The 21,472-nt window shown below is 37.5% G+C and overlaps 1 protein-coding gene across 5 annotated transcripts in view; it reads right to left on the bottom strand.

Moving 5' to 3' along the window:
• Positions 1 to 2,616: 2,616 nt before the first annotated feature.
• The window catches only part of LOC127650178 (tropomyosin alpha-3 chain-like), a 33,914-nt gene continuing 15,058 nt past the window's right edge, over positions 2,617 to 21,472 (bottom strand). The window contains exons 1-8 of one of the 5 annotated variants that reach the window (XM_052135424.1): positions 20,566 to 21,113; positions 17,027 to 17,160; positions 16,790 to 16,907; positions 16,428 to 16,498; positions 15,995 to 16,070; positions 11,289 to 11,351; positions 10,074 to 10,143; positions 2,617 to 3,857 (exon numbers count right to left, since the gene is read on the bottom strand). In XM_052135424.1, the coding sequence (XP_051991384.1) occupies positions 3,775 to 3,857; positions 10,074 to 10,143; positions 11,289 to 11,351; positions 15,995 to 16,070; positions 16,428 to 16,498; positions 16,790 to 16,907; positions 17,027 to 17,160; positions 20,566 to 20,697 (747 nt within the window). In that variant the 5' untranslated portion in view covers positions 20,698 to 21,113 and the 3' untranslated portion in view covers positions 2,617 to 3,774. Of the gene's footprint in view, positions 3,858 to 9,786; positions 9,885 to 10,073; positions 10,144 to 11,288; positions 11,352 to 12,577; positions 12,654 to 15,994; positions 16,071 to 16,427; positions 16,499 to 16,789; positions 16,908 to 17,026; positions 17,161 to 20,565; positions 21,114 to 21,472 lie in introns of those variants that run through there. The other 4 variants (XM_052135422.1, XM_052135420.1, XM_052135423.1 and 1 more) reach the window with 4 other exon arrangements.

Below are 21,472 nucleotides of genomic sequence, written 5' to 3' on the forward strand. Positions count from 1 at the left end.
GTATTTTTGGAGTAATTTTTAGGACACATTATTATAATGATTATTTATTGTCCCATACATTGCTTTGTGAAATAATTGTGCTCTGTAACATTTGTTAATGCAAGGCATATTTTACAAAACACTACGTGTATTGATGATATAGTATAACATTAATGATAGGGTTAAATAACAATTAACAACTTCGTGTCCATTACTAAAGATCAGCATTAGGTTTGGCCTAAACTAGTGGGATGATGTTGATATAGTCATTTGGATCTTTTTTCCTTTCTATTTTTTTTAACTACAATGACAAATTGTCAGAAAGTGACCTGTATTCACCCAATATAATACACACACTCAAAATAATTGTTAAGATTTACACATTCAATCATTACAAATTTCTATAAAATTAAATTGAGTAATCTTTAACATTTTTAAGCTTGATTGAGATCATTTTGTTAAAGATTAAACAATTTAATATGATGAGATTATGGAATTGAAATATATCCAATTTGGAATGCCCAATTCCCACTATTTAGTAGGTCCTCCTGGTGGTGCGGTTACTCACCTCAATCCGGGTGGCAGAGGACAAGTACTAGTTACCTCTACATCTGAGATTGTCAATCCACGCATCCCATCACTTGACTCATCGTGCATGACACCGCGGAGACTGCCATCATGTGGAGGCTCATGCTACTCTCCACATGCCCCATTGAGAGAGAGAACCACTAATCATGACCATGAGGAGGTTTACCCCATGTGACTCTACCCTGCCTATTTGGTTGCTTAGGAGACCTGGCTGGAGTCACTCACACACCCTGGATTTTAACTTGTGAATCCAGGGGTGGTAGTCTGCATCAATACTCGCTGAGCTACCCAGGCCCCTGGCCATAAAATCATTTTTAAGATTTATGCTTTTAAATTTCACAACAAACATCTATTAAAATAAATTGAATAATCTTAAAATATAAAAAACAAAACAATTAAAAGTTGAATTAATTTAATTTGGTTAAAGATTAAACAATTCAAATTGATGAAAATTTGTTTTAAGATTGAAATAAATGTAAAAAATTCATAAATCATGTTTATTTTGTATGTGTGTGTGTGTATAACTATAATATTATATAACACATCTAAAGCAAATTAAAACATAAAAATTCTAGTCAACGTTAAATCAGAGTTACCTTTTAAGCCTTAACCTCACTTGTTTACATTAGCTCATAGTGCTCATCCTATCAACAGTACAGCCTTCTGTGTGATCAGTAACAAAGAGAGAATAATAAAAGAAAGAATAAAGCGAGTATAAACAGAAATGACAGTGAGGGGGGAGGTGAACACAAAAGAGATGCCTGCAGTTTGACTGAGCATCAAAGAGCACACACACGTCTAGTGACAGGGGAGGAAAAAAGAGGAGGACAGGAGGAAATAATAGGGGTGGGGGGAAGAAACTAATTTCTTACATTTTATTAAAAAATATTTTTTTTTACAAATAATGCCTTAAAGGGCTAGCTCTTTTTACCAGACAATAAGCAGCACATAATGTTAAATATTGTTCATTTTGTTGTTTAAAAAAAAAAAAAAAAAAAAAAATGTAAATCCTAAATGCTGGAAATTATTTGATAGTCTTTCTAGCAAGTCAGTCAACTGGTGGCCATTGCTCTCAAGAGCCTAGTTACAGCTCCTATCTACATGAATGGCCAAAATCTCAAAAATGGTTGGTCAAGATTATGATCAAAAACACATTTAAAAATCAGCAATGGAATCTGACAACACTGGAATTATAAATTGACCTTATATTATGCTAAAAAAAATAAAAATGTATAAAAAAGTACATGCGCAGTCTAGAGTTGATTGACAGGCGATGTATTTATCTAAAAGGTGATTGGCTCATTTAACTAAGGCAGGACGTCCTTTCTGCATCTGTTGATCGTTGGGTGCTTCTTGGTTGAGCCATTTTCTCCCATTAATTTCAATAGAAGAGGCATGTCTCTGCTAAATAATCTCCGATAGTACTCAATACTGCAATAATTCAAATGGACAGAGGTGTGGTGGTGGTGCGTAGTTAATCAGAAGGTTGCTGGTTCGATACTAACAGCCACCCCATTGTGTCCTTGAGCAAGGCACTTAACTCAAGGTTGCTCCAGGGGGATTGTCCCTGTAATAAGTGCACTAAGTCGTTTTGGATAAAAAGCGTCTGCCAAATGTATAAACGTAAAATGGTATGGAAATTCTGGATTGCAAATTAAGCAGTGGTTCTTTGAAGAACTGTGCACATATTTTGCACTGGTAAACATTAAGATACAATATATACAATGCCGTTTTGAATGTTTTAGATTTTTCTACGTATAATACAAATGTGTTTACATGCAATTAAGTAACTTCAATCTTAAATGTAAAAGTATTAAGAATAAATATGTAACCTCCATTTTGTTTTCCTGCCTAGTCATGCAGACAGAGTTTTATGGCCGTGTTTCGTGTGGTTAGTATCCTCCAGCCCTGCCATGTGGTTTCCAGCAGTGGAGAATGCTACCACAATGCAAAAGGTAAACTGGACGAATCGTCGGTTTCAAAGAACACTGATTGCACCTTTAAAATAAAATAAAAAGATTAAAGAGAATCGTAGACACCAAGGCTCAATGACAGTAAAAATCATGGTCTTTATTTAAAAAAGAATTTAGCCATCGTTACAAGATACAGACAGTAACAAAGTGATTACACATCATTGTGGGCTCTTACCAGTTAAAACTATGTGTTCACCCTTTAATCTTTATACTATTAAGTGTTATATTTCTCTCCCATTTACTGTGTTCATAATACATATTTAGATCTGCACGGCTTTCTGAACCTTTCAAATGTGGCCGAGACTGCTTTGTACTAATGGAAAAAAAAAATCTCCAACCTTTCTTCCCTGGGTAGAATATGGCTCTTAAGAAAACGAAACAGGTCACCCATTCAGATTTAATGAAGAAACTATGAACTTGGTCTCCTCTGCTCAAAGGGCAGGGGATCACCCCCAAATAAAGAAAACATATGTTAGGGGGGTGGGATCACACCCAAATAAAGAATACATATATTAATAAAAGAAAAAAAATTTTTTTCAAGCAAATTCTTTTAATAAAAAACAAAAACAATGATCCTCCTGGCATGGTTGAGCATACGGTTACAGACCACGCGATGTGGTTTTGGTCCCAAAACCTGTAATGCCAACAAGGCAGCAAAAACAGTATGATAAGAGTGAAGAGGTAAAAGAGAATAGCAGGGGAAGCATCGGCACCAACATAAACAGCAAAATATCCTGGGTCATATCAACAGGAAACTTTGATGGTAAAAAAGCCAAGCAAGACATTTCCAAGCTGGATTTTATGGCACAAAATTGCATGCATCAAGGAAAAAATTTGAAATAATGACTGAATAATGGTTGGGAATGTTTTGGCTGCAATAGATGTGTGGAAAAACAAAAAGTAAACCACATACATAGAAGCTCTGATAATGAAAGCCATCTCAGAACTGGCACATTCAATTTGACACTTTTGGTATACCATAAATGATTGCTGCCCAAATCACTTGGGATTTTCTGAGATGAGCAGTGAAGCTTAACAAACGCTCCAAAAAATTATAAAAGTACTTTTGAAAACATCAAGAGGCACAGCATTTTTGCTGGTTGGCTTGGCGAGCCCTACCTCAATACAAGAGAAGAGGGTTTCAGAAAATAGATGAATCAAGGGTGCAGAGGGAAAGAAACCAAATGAGATGAGTGTCAAGAAGGGAAGCTGAGGGTTTTTCTGGTCCAGGTCCTTAGAAACTGTTGAGCTCGCTCAAGGTCTGGTCCAAAGTGGCATGGATTTTGACGTTCTCCTCTTTAGCATCTCTCAGTTTCTCTGCAAGAAAATAATTCCCAGAAGGATAGCAAAATTGAAAATCTTATTGAGAATCTTATATCACTATATATGGTACTTCTATGGCATCATTGTTTAGGCTTTTCAGCCTTAAGTACAGCAGGTAATTGAATAGTGCTTTGAGACTATTTGTGATAACATTAAATCAGTACGTAAAGCTACCACTACAAATAAAGCAATAAACAATACATATACATCATTTACTGATCTCATTTAAGATTTCAACATATACAAAAAAATAAAATAAATGTATTTGTTAACATTAATACACAATGAACCAACATGAACAAACAATACACGACTGTATTTTCATTAACAGATTAATGAATACTGTAAAAATATGGTGTTTTCTGTTTGTTCATGATACCTAATGCATGTTAACGAATGTAACCTTATGTAAAGTGTCATCAATCAAGCACAAAAATGGTCCTCACACCTATTCAGCCATCTTGGCCAGCCTTACAGCTATTCAGCCATCTTGGCCAGCCTTAACACAGCAGACATTGCTTCCATTTCGAGACTGGAATTCATGCTAAACCAATCCAAATGTAATTCAGACAGTAAGAATCAATGTTTCTGGCCTAAAGTGCTGGCAGCTGCCTTGCCCCCTGCTAACTTTATTCCATAATAAACCTTATATCCCAGCCCAACCACTGTGATCAACTACATCTGCTCATCCAGCTTCCCACAAAGGGAGACTTCCTGTCACATGAAATGGATTTCCCTATTCTCATCTTTCACTAAAGGAATAGACTCCAAACGACTATCAGAAAGGTAAGTGAAATGTGACCACCAAATACCACTATAAGTAATTGTGCAAGCATTTTTTAACAGCATACATCCTTTATGGATTCACTTCAATTACTAGTAAAATAGTTGGGTTGAGTGGTCTTGTATTTAGCACTGCAAATTTATCGTTTACAAATTATTTTTAGCTGTTCAGTGTTACTCTTCAAAGTAGGTTACTTTCATCTAGCGTTTATATATACAAAAAATTAATAACTATGAAAATCAACAAAAAAAAATCCTAACACAAAAAAAAAATAAAAATAAAAAAATAAATAAATATGTTTCAGAGTTTAAATTCAAAGCAAAATGGGTTTAACAGGCAAAAATCTAAGCGTGTTGATCTGGTTTTGGTTGTCTTAATGACCTTTCCGATAGAAAACAGTGTTTACATGTTTAAGATGTTTATATGGCTTAAAGGGATAGTTCTATCAAAAAAGAAAATTCTCTCATCATTTACTCACCCTCATGCCATCCTACATGTTTATGACTTTCTTCTACAGAACACAAAATATGATTTTAGATGAATATTTCAGCTCTGTAGGTCCATACAATGCCAGTGAAGGGGTACCACAATTTTTACGCTCTAATGATCCGTTCTAAAGGATTAATTCTAAACTCCTCCTCTCAGAAAGCCTACACTGCTCTGATTGGTCAGATGCCCAGTCTGATGTGATTGGTCTACCGCTTAGTGCAGCGTTTGAGGTTGGGTCAAAGCTGTTTGCGAGCAGCCAATGAAGACCAGAGGTGGGTTTTTTGTTACAAATTATGTAGTTTAGTACAGGAAGTCTGGAATAACTAACAACTCATTTCAGGTGTTCAGAATTGGTTCTTCCATTTGTCGTGCACTTTGATTTTTGAAATTTTGCAGATTTTGTTTACATTCACAAACAGCTATATAACACTACATGAAATGTAATATTTGAAAAACCATTATAGGTGCCCTTTATGTCCTTTTATACCCAACATTCTTCTCCCAGCCCAGAAGGGGGCGATATGCATGAAGAATGTACCCACACCTATCATATCGCTTTTGAAGACATTGATTAAACCACTGGAGTCTTTTAGATTACTTTTATGTGGACTTATGCCATTTTATTGGAGCTTAAAAATTTTGGCATCTGTTTACATGCATTGTATGGAGCTGAGAATTTCTTTTAATTCTCAATTTTAGTTCAGCAGATGAAAGAAATTGATTTCACATCTGGGATGGCATAAAGGGGAGTACATTTTTGTGTTAACTAACACTTTATGCAGGATAAGAGGCAGCATAAATGCAGTTTACATACACATTTCATAATTTGTTTTAAATGGTGGCCAACTGTACATCAATAATAAATGAATATTCTTGCAAAGAACTTGCAAAATCTATTACTTCTCTCCGTGAGCTTTGATAATTGATTTATTTGTTTATTGGGGGCATTTTTTCCCATTCTTAACCCAGTTAACTCCTTTCGATGAGCGATGCAGGGCTCTGGACAAAAAAATTACTTGGGATCCATAAGCTCCTTAAATGGAAACATTGCTAAAAAAAAAAAAAGAAACCCCAAGAGATCAGCAGTTACAGAAATACTCAAACCAGCCCATCTGGCACCAACAATCATCCATGCATTTATCCAATCAGCGAATCGTGTGGCAGCAGTGCATAAAATCATGCATATATGTGTCAGGAGCTTCAGTTACATACACCATCAGAATGGGGGGAAAAATTTGATCTCAGTGATTTTGACCGTGGCATAATCGTTGGTGCCAGACGGGCTGGTTTGAGTATTGGGATTTTCATGCACAACAGTCTCTAGATTTTACTCCGAATGGTGCCAAAAACAAAAAACCTTCTGTGGACGGAAATGCCTTGTTGATGAGAGAGGTCAACAGAGAATGGCAAACTGGTTTGAACTTACAAAGTCTACTGTAACTCAGATAACCGCACTGTACAATTGTGGTGAGAAGAATGTGGTGCGGGAGTTTTAATTATAAAGAAGCCAGAAATACACATGGGACCTCTATTTTGAAATGTCTGCACTCCCAGTTGTGAGCTCACTGACGGATAATTTGCTGAGAAAGACTCTGATTCAAACAGCTAACCTGAGCTCAAACGATCAGTTCTTTTTGGGTGATTCATGAAAAATACCCGGTTCAAAAGAGTCATTTGGTCACGACTCTCTCGTGCTGGGTTTGTTGTTGTGTGCAGTGAACTCATCACAACAGAATGGGTGAAAAGAGGCTCGAGACACACTGGTCAGATGATATCTGACAAAACCGCATATGAACACACACAACTAGACTGTTGCCAATGGCGACTAGATTTTAAATTATTGTCGGTCGCATTTGCAACCATTTAAGTCATAGTCTGGAGCCCTGCGATGGCTACTTTATTTACATGTCCTTTTAAACATTAGATATTAGGAACATCTGAGATAAAAATTTATGTAAATGTTTTGGCTTCTAACTATATTACATTAGTAGAAAAAGAGACTAGCACGATTTCAAAAGAGAGCAGAGCTTTTTTGTCTTCCCTTAAATGAGCATGGACACAAGGCATCAAAAATACAGCAAAGAGATGAGCAAAGAATGGGACATCTCCGAATAGTCAAATCCAGATGACAAAAAGGATTAGGTTGAAGCTGATATTGAATTAAGAAAAGAAATTCAGAGGAAAAAAAGAAATAGAACATGTAGGCTAATAGAGTAAGACAAAAATCCATGAAAAGGGAAGTGTAAACAGAGGATCGGAGAAATAAGCAACAAATACAGACAGAAGTTGGAGATCATAGTAGTATTTCTTGGTCACAGTCAGCAACATTTCTAGTCCAGAAAGGCTTCATCTGTGAACAGACATCAACGTAACAATGCCTCAACACATCAATGCCTCGTAACAATTTTCTTTTAATATTTATCATTAACTTTATCCCTTTTTCTCTCAATTTGGATTGCCCAATTCCCACTACTTTAGAAGGTCCTCATGGTGGTACAGTTACTCACCTCAATCCGGGTGGCAGAGTACAAGTCTCAGCTGCCTCCACTTCTGAGACTGTCAATCTGCACATCTTATCACGTGGCTCGTCGTGCATGACACCACGGAGACTCCACATGTGGTGGATCATGCTACTCTCCGTGAAACAAGCACAACTTACCATGTGATAACCACTAATCGTGACCACAAGGAGGTTGCCCCATGTGACTCTGCCCTCCCTAGCAACCGGGCCAATTTGTTTGCATAGGAGACCTGGCTGGAGTCACTCGGCACACACTGAATTTGAACTCACCACTTCAGGGGTAGTAGTCAGCGTCAATACTCGCTGAGCTACCCAGGCCCCTCATAACAATTTTAAGCGCGCACCAGTTTCTATAGTGACTGTCTGAACCGTATATTTTCAAAATCGCGGTTGGCTTTACAGGAGATGCCGTAACCATCATGTTTTTAATATGCGTGTCAAGTTGAAGTTCTGTTTTGAAGACGTGAATTCTGTTCCATTTAGCTGCGCTCCGTCTAGCGGTTTGAAACACTCGCCTGCTGTATATGTGATGCTTCAGAGCGTTGAGTCCACTGCCACACACCTGGTGTGTGTGTGTGTCTCCCCAGATGTTCGCTCCTGTGGGGAAAGCAGTGATGCTCCATATTGTTGTTGCTGTGGCGATTCATGAAGCGTTCACAGACTGATACTTTATGTTGGACTTATAACTTGGAAACTCGTGCGGAAATCTTAAAATCCCATTTCATCGAAATGCAGGTGTTTGTGTTACATCACGCAAGCATTTCCGAACCCAGGGCAGGGATGTTTACAGTCAGTTACAAACATTCACTTATTAAATAATATCCATTAACGAGTCAAAGTTCTTTCATTAAATGATAATAATACGCGTTTAGCAACGCACGACAGCATTGCAGCGTTGCATATCAGTTTGTTGCTGTAAGACGTCTCTGACAATCAATGTACCCCTCAAAATCACAAAATAATCAATATCAAAATTAAAAATAAGCTCCCTCTTTGACACATTTTTGTTTAGTTGTCAGGTAATTGCCACTGAATTTCAAATTAGTGAAAAGTCACATCATACTTTAGAACCATCAATCATCGTTTTCATGATCGATCATTGCTGCCACGTCTGAGCCCATCCCTAGTCTGTACCGATCTGTAATGATCAGTGGCCCCGTGGCAGAATGTCCACATACAAATTAAGACATCAAATTAAATGTTATATTTGGCTATGCATCTATGGTGTTGGTGGTAGTTTTTTTTAAACGTTCAGGGTTCTTTTGAAACTTTTGTTATTTGTTAAAGGCCAGTTTGGTATTGAAAATGTAACTACACTTTTTATTAAGACGACAACAACAAGTTAGTTAGTTTATCATTCAACCCGGTTTTGTAATGTATTTCAATACCGTGATAAAAGCTTCATGACATACAATTATCATGACATGAAAATGTTATACGGTCACATGCCTAATGAAAATGCAAGCCTTAAAAAGGGCACATCACAGATATCTCCAATACATCATTCCAGAATTGTTCTTCGAAAGCTTCCCAGTCCACCCAGACCATTTATTGAAACTAGACTGTAAAAACAGGTCACTCAGAACACATCACCATCAAAATACCCAGCACATTAACAAATGACTACCCACTTTTACATAGCAACATCTATTCAGTAGCACCTTAGCAGGGACTGCTCATTTCAGTGAGAGATGGAGGGTGAAAATGAGTCCCTAAAGTACAACTTTTTAGTTAAAAGTCAACTTTGACTATTAATGACAAATAAATGCTACGTAGAATGTCTACTTAAACATTAACCAATTTGTAATGTTTTTAGTATAATAGTTCCTTTCATATCATATATTGCATTAATATCTTATCTACAGTTAGAATCGTACTGTAGTACTAAAGGAAAGACATGTCACCATTCATGCAAACTCTCCAAGAATTAGTTAAGACACTGAGCTCACGTCAACTATTAACTCTTTGCAGCTGAGCTTTATGCTGCGTAGTTAAAGTATACGATGAGGTTATGGAGCTCAAGGTTAGCTAACCAATTGGGTCACGAGACTCTAAATCAAAACCACTGCCGCAAGACTCAAGTCACCCTAGCAACTGCAGAACCCACAGAGAGCAAAGTTTCATACACACACACAGGCCTATATTTACATAGAGGTCATGTCGTTGAGGGAATGATCCAGCTCTTCACTAATGGCCTTATACTTGAGTTTCTGTGCATAAAGCTCATCTGTTCACATAAAGACAAATAGAGCAAAGAGGAAGGAAAAAGACAGAAGTATGAAGGAAAGATAAACGCAAGTGCAGGAAATAGGAAACAAGGCACATAAGATAATGCTATAAATACAGTATGAACAGTATAAAAGAAATGTACAGAAGCAGAAGCAAATGGAAGGAAAGGTGTCAAAAGTAATCGTACCTTCCAAATCATCAATGGCTTTCTCCAGTTTGTTCACAGACCTCTCAGCAAACTCAGCACGGGTCTCAGCCTTGCAAAGGAGGGCAAATTGGTATGGTTAAACAGATAGTTCAGTGCTATCACACAGATTCTTCAACATGCTTGAATAAAAGCCATACAAAAGACAAATCCAGATTGATGAAAAGACTGGTCTACATTGGCATTTCTGTTAATGTGCATACAAACTATGGCGTTCAATGTATCCAAATTAATAACCAGTTATTCTTCAAAATGTACATTTGTTATTTCCTTGACACAAGTAAAACAAAGGATGCAACATTTTGTCAATCTATTGTTACTTTTAAACTTGCTGCGATGCATGTTATGTTTGGTCATGAGAGAATCAAAGTGTAATCTAAAGGTAGACCGATGTATCTTTTTTTACTGATTAATCGGTGCCCAAGTTGTTTTTTCAAACTACTGTTATCTGCAAAAATCTATTGCGGTAGTTACCGAAACTTTTTGTTTTCATCATTCTGTCATTTCAAAATAAGAGTCCCCGGTGTGTTTCGGGCTTGTTTATATTTAAAAGTCCCGCATTATGCACCTGATCTGAATTTTTTTCTGGTCATTTTGGTTAAACAAACTGCATCTGAGATTTCATTCATTTAGGACTCTGTCTGTGCCAGTCATGGTAAAGAAAGAATAAGAATGTTATTTTGACATTCTATAAATACATTTGAAAAACTATTGGCCGATTAATTATTGGTTATCGACATTTCCCACCACCTTAGTTATTGTATCAGAAAAATCTGTCGACCTCTTGGGTGAAGTCATAAACCCATATTTCAGAGCTATGGTAGAGGGGAAGATTTTCTGTGAAATATGACTTCAAGTTTGAGTCTATTCATCAATAAAGCTGTCACATAGCTTCAGAAGACTGTATGTACTACTTTTGTTTTTGCCCTTTTTGGAGCTTGACAATATATCAATAATATATCAATTGATCAATATACTGTTGTTTCATGGAAAAGAGCAAGGTAAAGATTCTTTAAAAGTCCTTGTTTTGCGTTCCAATATAACAGCACACAGTTTTGGAAGTAGATTAATAATGACAGCAAGTAAATAATGCCAGAATTTTCATTTTTCATCAAACCGTTTTAAAAGTAAATGAAAGTACACATTAAATTTAGCATCCCTAAAAGAGACCAAATCTTCCATATAACATCATCTCACCTCCTTCAGCTTATCAGTGAGGATCTTGATTTCTTCCTCATACTTATCCTCCTTGTGGGAGTACTGCAGGGAAAAAAGAAGGACATTTAGTTGTTTGTGGTGAGGGGGTCTTACCACTCAACATCCACACACAACCCATCAGTTTTCGCTCTTTTAGGGCGAAAAGTAGTGCAGCTGTCTATGCTTTACATCATGTGGCATGTTTTTATTCTCCAGAATTTTCCATGTTGGCTGGCTGAGCCCTGGCCTGCTGCTGTTGTGCAAGGCTTGTGACACGATGGCTGAGATTGCTGATGTAAGATGCCACGGCTTGAAACAGATCAGGACATGTGTGCTGGAATGCAGCAGCAACATCAACAAAACAGAGGAAAAACATTTATACTTGGAAAAAGTCAGAAAGAAAAACTAGTGTGTGCATCAAGTTCATATAAAAAAATAAATACTTGAGTATTGACCAATAAGTGTACATGATGCTACACTGATCCAAGATTCTTATGTGGAAATGACTGGTTGGCGCCATCAATTGTTGTCAATCCATTGTTTTGCTTGCAGTTATAGATATAGCTTTGTTGGGAGGGAATGCTAGATTGGTCAAAATGTTTGACTTTTATGCTGTGCACTGTGTTTGAAAACACTGCAGCTTATACAAACCATTTTATCCAGCAATCCACAGACATCACAACTAAAAGTTTTCCACTCATGGTATTCTACATAAAATTCCATAGAACTACACCACACAACATGCTGCCAAATTCTCATGCAAATAAACTGCTGTTCTTCTCACCAGCTAATCTCATGCAACACAGCATTTGATAGCTTCACTTCTGCTTCATTAACTTAATGGCATCCAGGAGTTTAACTGGTTGTGCTTGATTCTATAGCGAACCAAGATGGTGTGACACTCCATTCCCTTTCATTATGCTAAAGTCCTTTGGGCATATTGAATGACATCTTATCTGAATTCTAGATGGATATGGGGGAAAAAAGAGGGGGGCCTGCAGCCAATTACATCTTTTTCCTGATTTAATTGTCTCCACTGTAATGTGGTCTGACACGTGGCCTTTTGCTGTGTGTGATGATATACAGTACACAGATCAAAAGGCCACTTGTGAATGAGGATGCTCACATGACTAGTTAGATTACTGCTTTGATAAGTAGGGAGTCACTATTTGATTGGTTGGTGACATTTGTGGAATTTAATCAGATATCTTGTTCCTGTGGGGGTAAAAAAAAAAAAGAGACACTGCAACCAGTCAGAAATCGTGCATAAAGAGACACGCACACCCTACCTTCTCGGCCTGGGCCTCCAAACTCTTAAGATTGTTGGTAACATTTTTCAGCTCCTCCTCCAGCTCAGCACATTTGCTATATACAGGGCAACCGGTTTAATTTTGGAGGAAGCAGAATTGAAAGGGGAACAGGGCAAAGGAAAGATGTGAACACAGGCCAACAGCAGTGGTAGAGTAATAGAGATGATGTTAAACGCATGAATAGTTGAAAATTCCTTAAAAGGAATTCTCATGATTAAATTCTAAGCTCAAAGGACATCATCTGTATGCTGTCGATTACCACAGAAAATACATTTTGATTCACCTCTGAAAAACACAAAATGTGTGTAAAGAAATGCGCTTACACCATAGACTTCAATTGTAAGCGTGCAAGGGTGCCTACACACCAGAGAACGTTCTAAAGGAGCATTTGATGGATAGACTGGTTAAAAATATCTATTTTTATGATTCTTAAGTCCCAATATCAATCTTTTACTCTTTGTGGCGACCCTCCACAAAGTGAGTAAATCCCTTGCAAATGCGAACAAATTTTGCACTATACAAGTTAAAATATCCATGACTAGCCACTGGCTGGTAAACTTTCAGATTTGAATCCAGTGATTTAGTAGTAAAAGTTTGATTTGACTCATTCTGTGTCCAGAGACGAGATCCACGATCCATATGTCATTGAATAAAGTCTCTATTAATACCCTTTGTTCTTAACAATCAGTTGCTGATTAAAAACAATAAAAAAAGAAACCTTTACTTATCACCCATAGCACAGTTGTGCCAAAACTTTTTTTTACTCTTTTGCATGCTCACTGGCTGATGCCTGTTGCCTTAAAGAGACAGTACCGATTTAGCATGTGTTCTACACAATTTATGCATTTAAACAATAATCATGTAACAAATATATGAATCCAATATAAGCAATTTTAATATATTTGTGGATGGATACACTGAATATGAAAATGTTCCAAAAGCTAAAATTTGACCAACATAATGAAAATATAATTTGTAAAATTAATATAGAATAGTATCTAGAAGGGTTACCTAGAAGGTTCCATTATAATTAACAGCATTTGTTGAGAATTTATTTAATATGAAAGCAAAATGGACATTGTATCAAATATACAGGTTTTTCCAGAAATAAAGTCACACCGGACTATAAGTCACATTTTTGAGAGGAAAAAAACAAAACACATAAGTCGCACGAGGGTATAGGTCCCACTGACAGAGGTTAAATACGGCAGGCACTAGGACATGGGCCATTTAAGCGGTCAGTAGATTGCTGCTCACGCTAGATCCGCACGGGTGTGTGAGTGCAACTTCAAGGTAAAAGCACTTCACGTGTGCTTTAAGTAAATGTCTTATTCACTGTGCACTGTATTTACAATTGGTTTGATTCTGTATTTGAATAAATGTGATTGCTAATGTGGGCATGCCATCCGTTGTTGCTGACCGTGTTGTGTGTACTGTTATTTCCTTCTTAATATCTTAATTTCTTCATGTGCAAATAAATTACTAAAATGTGATGACTAAACAGAAAACTGCCATCTACCATTTAAAATACAATATTCTTGAATAGTTGAAGTTTTGTGAAATTTAGCTAATATAGAGCTAAATAATAAGTTTATTTTTGCAGCAATTTTATGTTTATGTTATTACGGCACCCTGCTCTCTTTTGATATCGGCCAATAAATTTGTAAAAAAATAAAAAATATCGGTCTGTATCAGTTTATCATATTCTTTTTCATGTTTCATGAAAGAAATGTGACAAGTAAGCCACATATGTTTATAACATCTTTAACTATGCCGTGCACAAATAAACTGATTTTAGTCAGAGTAAAATCGTGTGCCTGTTGTATTCTATTAATTAATTAACGTTAGCATCTGTGGATATTTCTGATTTTTGCAACCCTCTTTGCAATGCATTAATTATCCAGTTCACTGACTGAATGTTTTTACTACGAGTAAGATTGAAGTCATTTTGTGGGTATATGAGGAGTTGCGTTTGACAGCAGTCTAGAGTTTGTTAGAACAATAATGATATAATGGACAAAACATTTAAACTGGTGGCATAAAGTAAAGTGGCATTGAATTAGCAACATTAAAACGCTTCTAACATCTCTATGATCGTCTTCATTTGTTTTGGTACGCATGTGTTTGACCAGCCGACGTATATGACATAAATTATGTATACAGCATCGTCGCTTTGGACTATATGTAGCAGGACCTTTCAGTTGATGGAGACAAAAAAAAAAAGCAACTATATTCCAGAAAATACAGTACTCATAAGAATAGATATCAAAATTGTTTTTGGTTTAAATTAAGAATGAATACAGCCAACTGGATCAGCCTGTCTGAAATTCTCATTGGTCATCGGATGCCTACATTAAAGTGCGCTGCATCTTAATTTACATTTCCTCAATCTTTGATCGCTTAGTGGAGAGTCACTTTCACAAACCCGTATGATTTTACCTCAACATCCTACATCTAGTGTAGGTTCCAAATGTTTTTTCTGCTTAAATCGACAATATATAACAAATGCGGTTGATAGAGCTCAACTTGCTTTAACAAGGAATATTCCTTTAATATATTCTGCTTGTGCTTTCATCAACATTTACAACAGTTTAATGTAATGTACTTTGTGTTGTTGCCATCCCATGCTACAAGTGCTTATTGTTTAACTTACTCCTTGCAATGGGCAATATCTAGACATGAGATGGTGTGTTTAACAGTACCGTGTGTTGGTTTTTAATGCAAAGGAAGCAAAACTGTTTGCGATTCTGAAAGTAAAATTTGTCATTTGCACATTTTTGCGAAACATGAACGCTTTAGGCAAATATGACAGAAAATGATTGAAGCTTGTTACATGAGCATGCATATCATGCCATTCTCTTTTTCCATAATGCTCGCTGAAAGGTTAGCAAGTAAACTCATGCGGTTTCTGAAAGAATGATACCTGGATGTGGATGGTTGGATGAGTGCAAGGAAGGCGGAAAGATGGTGGAATAAGACAGATGGGTGAAAAACCAGGTAAAACAGCAGCAGCACAGATTAAGAAGAGCCAGTGCTGGAGGGAGGAGTCCTGTTTTCTCATTTTTTTGTGGATTTAAATGGACCGTTCACCATACAAGGAAAATTTACTTCATTTACTCACCCCTATGGAGTTCCAAACCTGCATTGTGAAGTTATTTGGGTTTGAAACACCATAAGGGTAAGTAAATGATGACAGAAATAATGAGTGAACTATCACTTTAACTAAAATGTGTGCACACTCTTCACTCATAAAATGTAGATCCTCTTAAAAAAAAAAGAAGGTAACATTCTCAGCATTCTTTCGTGGTCTGTATGTCTACAACAAAAACATAAGCGGTTGGTTAACCTTAAACCAGCAGACATGTATACACAAAATCATTCATTTGGAGTATGTACCTTCTCATCTGAGGCCTGCAGAGTCTTCAATGTCTGGTCAAGAGCTCTCAACTCCTCCTCCATCTGCTTGACATGGCTGTTAGTTTGAGTGGGGGTATGTCAGGTCAAAGGTCAAAGATGCCCAAACACAAATGAGAAAGTGGGGGGGAACATATGAATTTAAGCTGGAGTCAAGCCAATGAAATCACTAACAGACTCTCTCTCACTCACTCCCTCACAAAAGGGGATTATGTTATGATAGAGCATTCCTATTGTCATGCAGGATGAGACATACTTCTCACGATGAGAGAACAATGAATTTGAGCTTTCATAGGACAAAAGTGTGCTAAAGAGGACAGTATGTGTGGTCTGTGCTCTATGTAGTGAATGTGATTATGGATTCTTTACGAGCATGTCTTTGCATGTATATTTTGATTTTGAATCTCAGATTAACCTCTCAGCAAGCTCTGCTCTTTCCTCTGTACGCTCCAACTCTCCCTCAACGATCACCAGCTTACGAGCCACCTGCAACACACAGCAAACACAATTCTCAAAATGCTGAATCCATACCGTCAACTAATGGAAACACGCCTTGTATGAGGCCTTGGAAAACAATTTCATCCATACAATCAACATGAAATCAAAACTGATCCCATTTACTTCCTTTACACACAAATTCCACATATTTTTATCCCAAATGGTTCACTTGGAAATATGGTTTCATGTTGACTTCCATTGCAAATTTGAGCTGTGCGGGATATACAGCGATGCTTTTAATAACATCATAATAGGTATGTGAATGTAACTGGTCATCACCTCCTCATACTTGCGGTCGGCCTCCTCAGCAATGTGTTTGGCCTCCTTGAGCTGGATCTCTTGGAGCTCCATCTTCTCTTCATCCTTCATAGCCCTGTTCTCAATCACCTTCATCCCACTATACCAGAGAGAGAGAGAAATCAATCAGAAAATAGTGCAAATTAGGGTGGAGGAGATGAAGAAATAACATTAGTTTGAATACAGACATGTTGAGAGCAAATATGTTCAAGCACGCACCGCTCGCTTTCATCGGCAGCCTTCTCAGCCTCTTCCAGCTTCTGCAGGGCTGTGGCCAATCTCTCCTGAGCACGGTCCAACTCCTCCTCAACCAGCTGGATACGCCTGTTCAGAGATGCCACCTCTGCCTCAGCCTAAAGCACAAACGTTGAATAAACAACAGGAAAAAAGGGACAACATGCCATTCCAGAGAACTTCAGGAGCCCCATGTTGAACATGAAGTGATGTAAAAAACAGGATTGGGAAAGACGAGGAAGAAATGGAAAAGGAACCAAGACTTGGAAGACAAATTTGGAGTCTATGAGAAAATGGAAAACCCTAACATGATGCAATTGACAGTTTTTTTACTTGAGCAGAGGAGCACCACATAGTTTTTAGGCTCTGCTTGCAAAGGGCAATGTTTATGTGGTGCTTCACAATGTACACACAATTACAAAAATTATTTGTAGGAATAAGTGTTTCTTTAGGACAAACCAAAATGTACCACGTTATCCAAAGTGTCTGCCAAAGGTACTATAGTTATTTCCAGGACTGTAACACTAAAACTGTAACTTTAAATTTGGTGCCCTCTCCTGATGTCGTTAATATTCAGTTTAATATCCTTTTCATAGGCCAGTGATGGCTCATGGGTCATTGACAAATAATGTTGTCCGATGTGATAAAAATGAAAAACTAAAATCTAGTTAAATGTAATGTAATGACTTTAAAAATGTTATGTTGCGTTTCCATCAAATAAAAGGTATTAAAAGTACCTTGCTTAGTACTGAACCTTAAATACATGTGTACGCAACTTAATGGAAAATGTTACGAGTTTTCAAACACATTCAACTGACTTATATATATATATATATATATACACACACACACACACACACACAAACGTCATGAATTCTCAAGGCATGAATATCAAGAAGTTTTCTCAGAGTTACACCACATGACCTGTACTTTTTCATAAAAATGTCAAAATATGTACTATTTGTTTAAAACTGAGGGTCCACTCTGTTTTATGATTTTTGTCAACATAAATATCAAAATCGCTGCCTACATGTTGGTTACACCACATGGCTTTTTAAAATATTAAAACAATTGTTTCACTGCTTTTTTAAAGAAATATTAATAAAATATTATTCTGCACTAATCATACCAAACTTTTTTTTTTCTTCATTAATTTCAGCTTTAAATGAGACTTTGATTTACTTTATCTTTGCCTTTTAGCCCAAGAAAAAAATGCTAAGGATGTGCACATGTAATTGACTAATCGAGTACTCACTCAGCACCAACTAATCGACTATTAAAAGTACAATTCTTTTGCACATCTGCCTAATGTAGGCAACACTGAATTATACTCTACTTTCCCCCCTGAATCTCTCACCAAATCTCGCAGTTACAACAGAGTCATTAATGGATTGAGAATTGTAAATAAATTGAATTGAAAGAATTTAATAAATGCACATTGTTCATTTCATTTGAATTGTTGAAGTTGACTTATTTTGAAAACAATCTGTGACATGCATCATAACTGTTATTTTAAAATTTTATTTAAAATGTACAAGTAAATGATTGCTCGTTTTTCGTTGGCGAGTCCTCGACTACGAAATGACTCTATAATGCACATCCCTATAAAACTCAAAGATTGAAAACATGTTCATCACAAAGGCAGTATTTTCAAGATACTGTAATATCTTTTTGCAATACCGGTTTCATCTGACACTTTCACACTAGAACTGTGTACTGGTCCGGTGCTGCACTGTCTCGTACTGTGCCTAGTGTCCCGTTTCAGCAATTACTGTACCGTCTTGTCCTGTTTGCACACGTTTGCACATGCACTTTATGTAGAAATGTGTAGGTCTTTTAGTTCTGTGTAGTCTCATGTAGTTTGATTTATGTTGTTTAATGTTGTTTTTATGTAGCACCATGATCCTGAAGGAATGTGGTTTCATTTCACTGTGTACTGTACTAGCTGTATATGGTTGAAATGACAAAAAAAAAAAAAAGCCACTTGACAAAGTAATTGTTTTGTGTGATCTGCATTTTTTAACAATTTAATAGCTCTGGACAAGAAATGCGAACGTCACATCCTTGACTTGAATGCCAAGATACCAGCTTTATTATTTAGTAATAATAACTGTAGTAACTTTAGTATTGTGGCAGAAACTATGTTGACCATGGTAATTTTTGGTAAGTTTGGGCTGTATCTGAACAAGGACGGTCACTCAACGACTGAAATTAAGTTTATTTGATAGTTGTTCACATGATCATATTATTTAAGATTGACATAGTTTATATACAGTTATATAAAGTGTACAGGACCACCGAAGAGTTTTATTCAGTCGGACTACAGCGCAAAAACAGGTTGCCGCGCCTCGTCAGCTGAGACACAAACCAAATGGGCCACTTCAGCACTCGTGCACGGCTCCCGGATATGACGACACCGCTCATATAAACTGGAGTTTCGCTCCTAATATGGACTGAGGAATCTAAAGTCTGCGGGGAGAGTTCATCTCTCGTAATGCCAATGAGACGGAAGGCATAGTTGAGTGATAAGCGGTTTCGAGGAAAAATATCCACCCAAAACTTTGAGTCTACTCCATTAAAAACTCTTGAAAATCGTCTAAGGAAAAATAGACAGCTGAAGTGACGCGCGAACAACTCAAAAATGCCGAGAAGAGCACCTGGTGACCCAGATGAACAATAATGTGCCCACATCTACACGACGTTCAAAGCGTTATTTGAACATGAGGTCACACGTCGATCATCAATAATAATAATAATAAAACTTAAAAAAAAAAAACTATAGTAGCCTACGAATGATTCAGCAAGGGGTTTTTTATTACTAAAAATGTCTTCCAATAAGATCTCTCATCATAGAAATTATTTTAGATTATGTAATTTATCTTTTGTGTGTCCGCCCTCGTTCTATAACATGTTTTCTACGAAGCAATAATAATAAAGATAAAAAAGAAGAGCTATTTTGGTACTTCCTCTAGGCCTCGGCTGCATAATTCCAGCAATGTGTGAGACATGAGGATGGGATAATATGGGATAAAACCCTCTAAAATGAGCACACAAGTGGCATGGACTACACACAGCAAAATACTGATATCTCGCTGTGTTTTGCACAGCGCAAATTGGGTACGAATTATACTGTGCGGCTTCAATAATGATGACTCGTCCATACGCTCACGCGCATTAGCTTGTGCAATAACTATCTCACCGGCCCATCCTTTTCTTGGATATTAGGACACTATCAAATCATCCCGACTATTGTTTTATAGCTTCGGCATGGTCATATCTATGTCACAAGCACTTTTAAGAGCAAACTCGACTTTTAAGAGTTTCCCCACATTCTGAAATTCCTCTCATAGTTGAAAGGGCGTTGAATCTGTGGTGTGAAACTACAACGCAACGGTGTTTCTGCACGAGCTCCGCAACAATGCACGCGATACACACTGGGATGCATTGTGTCTCTGCTCGGACCGCAACAATGTAACTCCTGTCGCTTGAAAGTAGAAAATAAAGCAGCACAGAGAGACACTTACCTGCTCCCTGGCACGCTTCTCCTCCTCGACCTGTCGCTGCAAAATCTCGGCTCTTTCTTCTGCCTCATCTGCTTGCTGTTGTAAAACTTTGATTTTTCTCTTCACGGCGTCGATGCTGTTGGATCCGGCCATTTTAGCGAGTTAATTTAAGAGTAGTGTGGTCGAATAAAGCGGGTTCTTCTCGAGCAGCGTAGCGGACCGAGCCGTGAAGTAGAAGAAGAAGAAAAAAGTCCAAAGCACCAACGCCCCGCCAACAAGTCAAACGCTGAGAGAGTGGTTGGTAGTAACGTGCGGATCAGACGTTGCACGCGCTTGTCTTTTGATTGGAGCAACGGTATCTCAATCAAATTGTGCTAAACGCAAATAATAGTGTTTGGGATGTAAAAAAAACAGCAACACGATATCAACGAAAAGCTCCGAAAGTTAAGGACGTGGCAAAGTTTTCCTAATGCAAAAAGTCGTTTGGTTGTCTCTCATTCAAATAAACGACGAATGAGTTTTAATGTCATGTAGTGGACTCTTTTTCTTGCTTTCTCTTCACTCTGAACTACTTCTTTTTTTTCCCCAGCCCACTTCCGGATTACCCCACCCAGTCCCCAACGGTTTGTGAAGGGAGAGTGAGGTGGAAACACTGCTCCTGGATCAGAGGTGACGCGGCGTGCAGTCCCAGTGGGATGGGAGGCGTTAGAGATCAGAGTTGATCTCCGGTCAGCAGTTTTTGCGCGACCTACGTAATTCTTACGGAAGAGCCACCCCTTGTTTTACACGTGTCCTGGCCAGGTAGATGACGTAGGGCAAATAAATCATTATAGCATTCCTGGCCACTCCTTGATCCAGGAATGTGCTTGAATTTAGATCAGTGGGAAAGTGTAGGACTCTGATGATCATTGGGAGATTTTAGAGGTAA

This window comes from Xyrauchen texanus, chromosome 10 (assembly GCF_025860055.1).
Source record: "Xyrauchen texanus isolate HMW12.3.18 chromosome 10, RBS_HiC_50CHRs, whole genome shotgun sequence".
In the NCBI taxonomy this organism is placed as follows: domain Eukaryota; kingdom Metazoa; phylum Chordata; class Actinopteri; order Cypriniformes; family Catostomidae; genus Xyrauchen; species Xyrauchen texanus.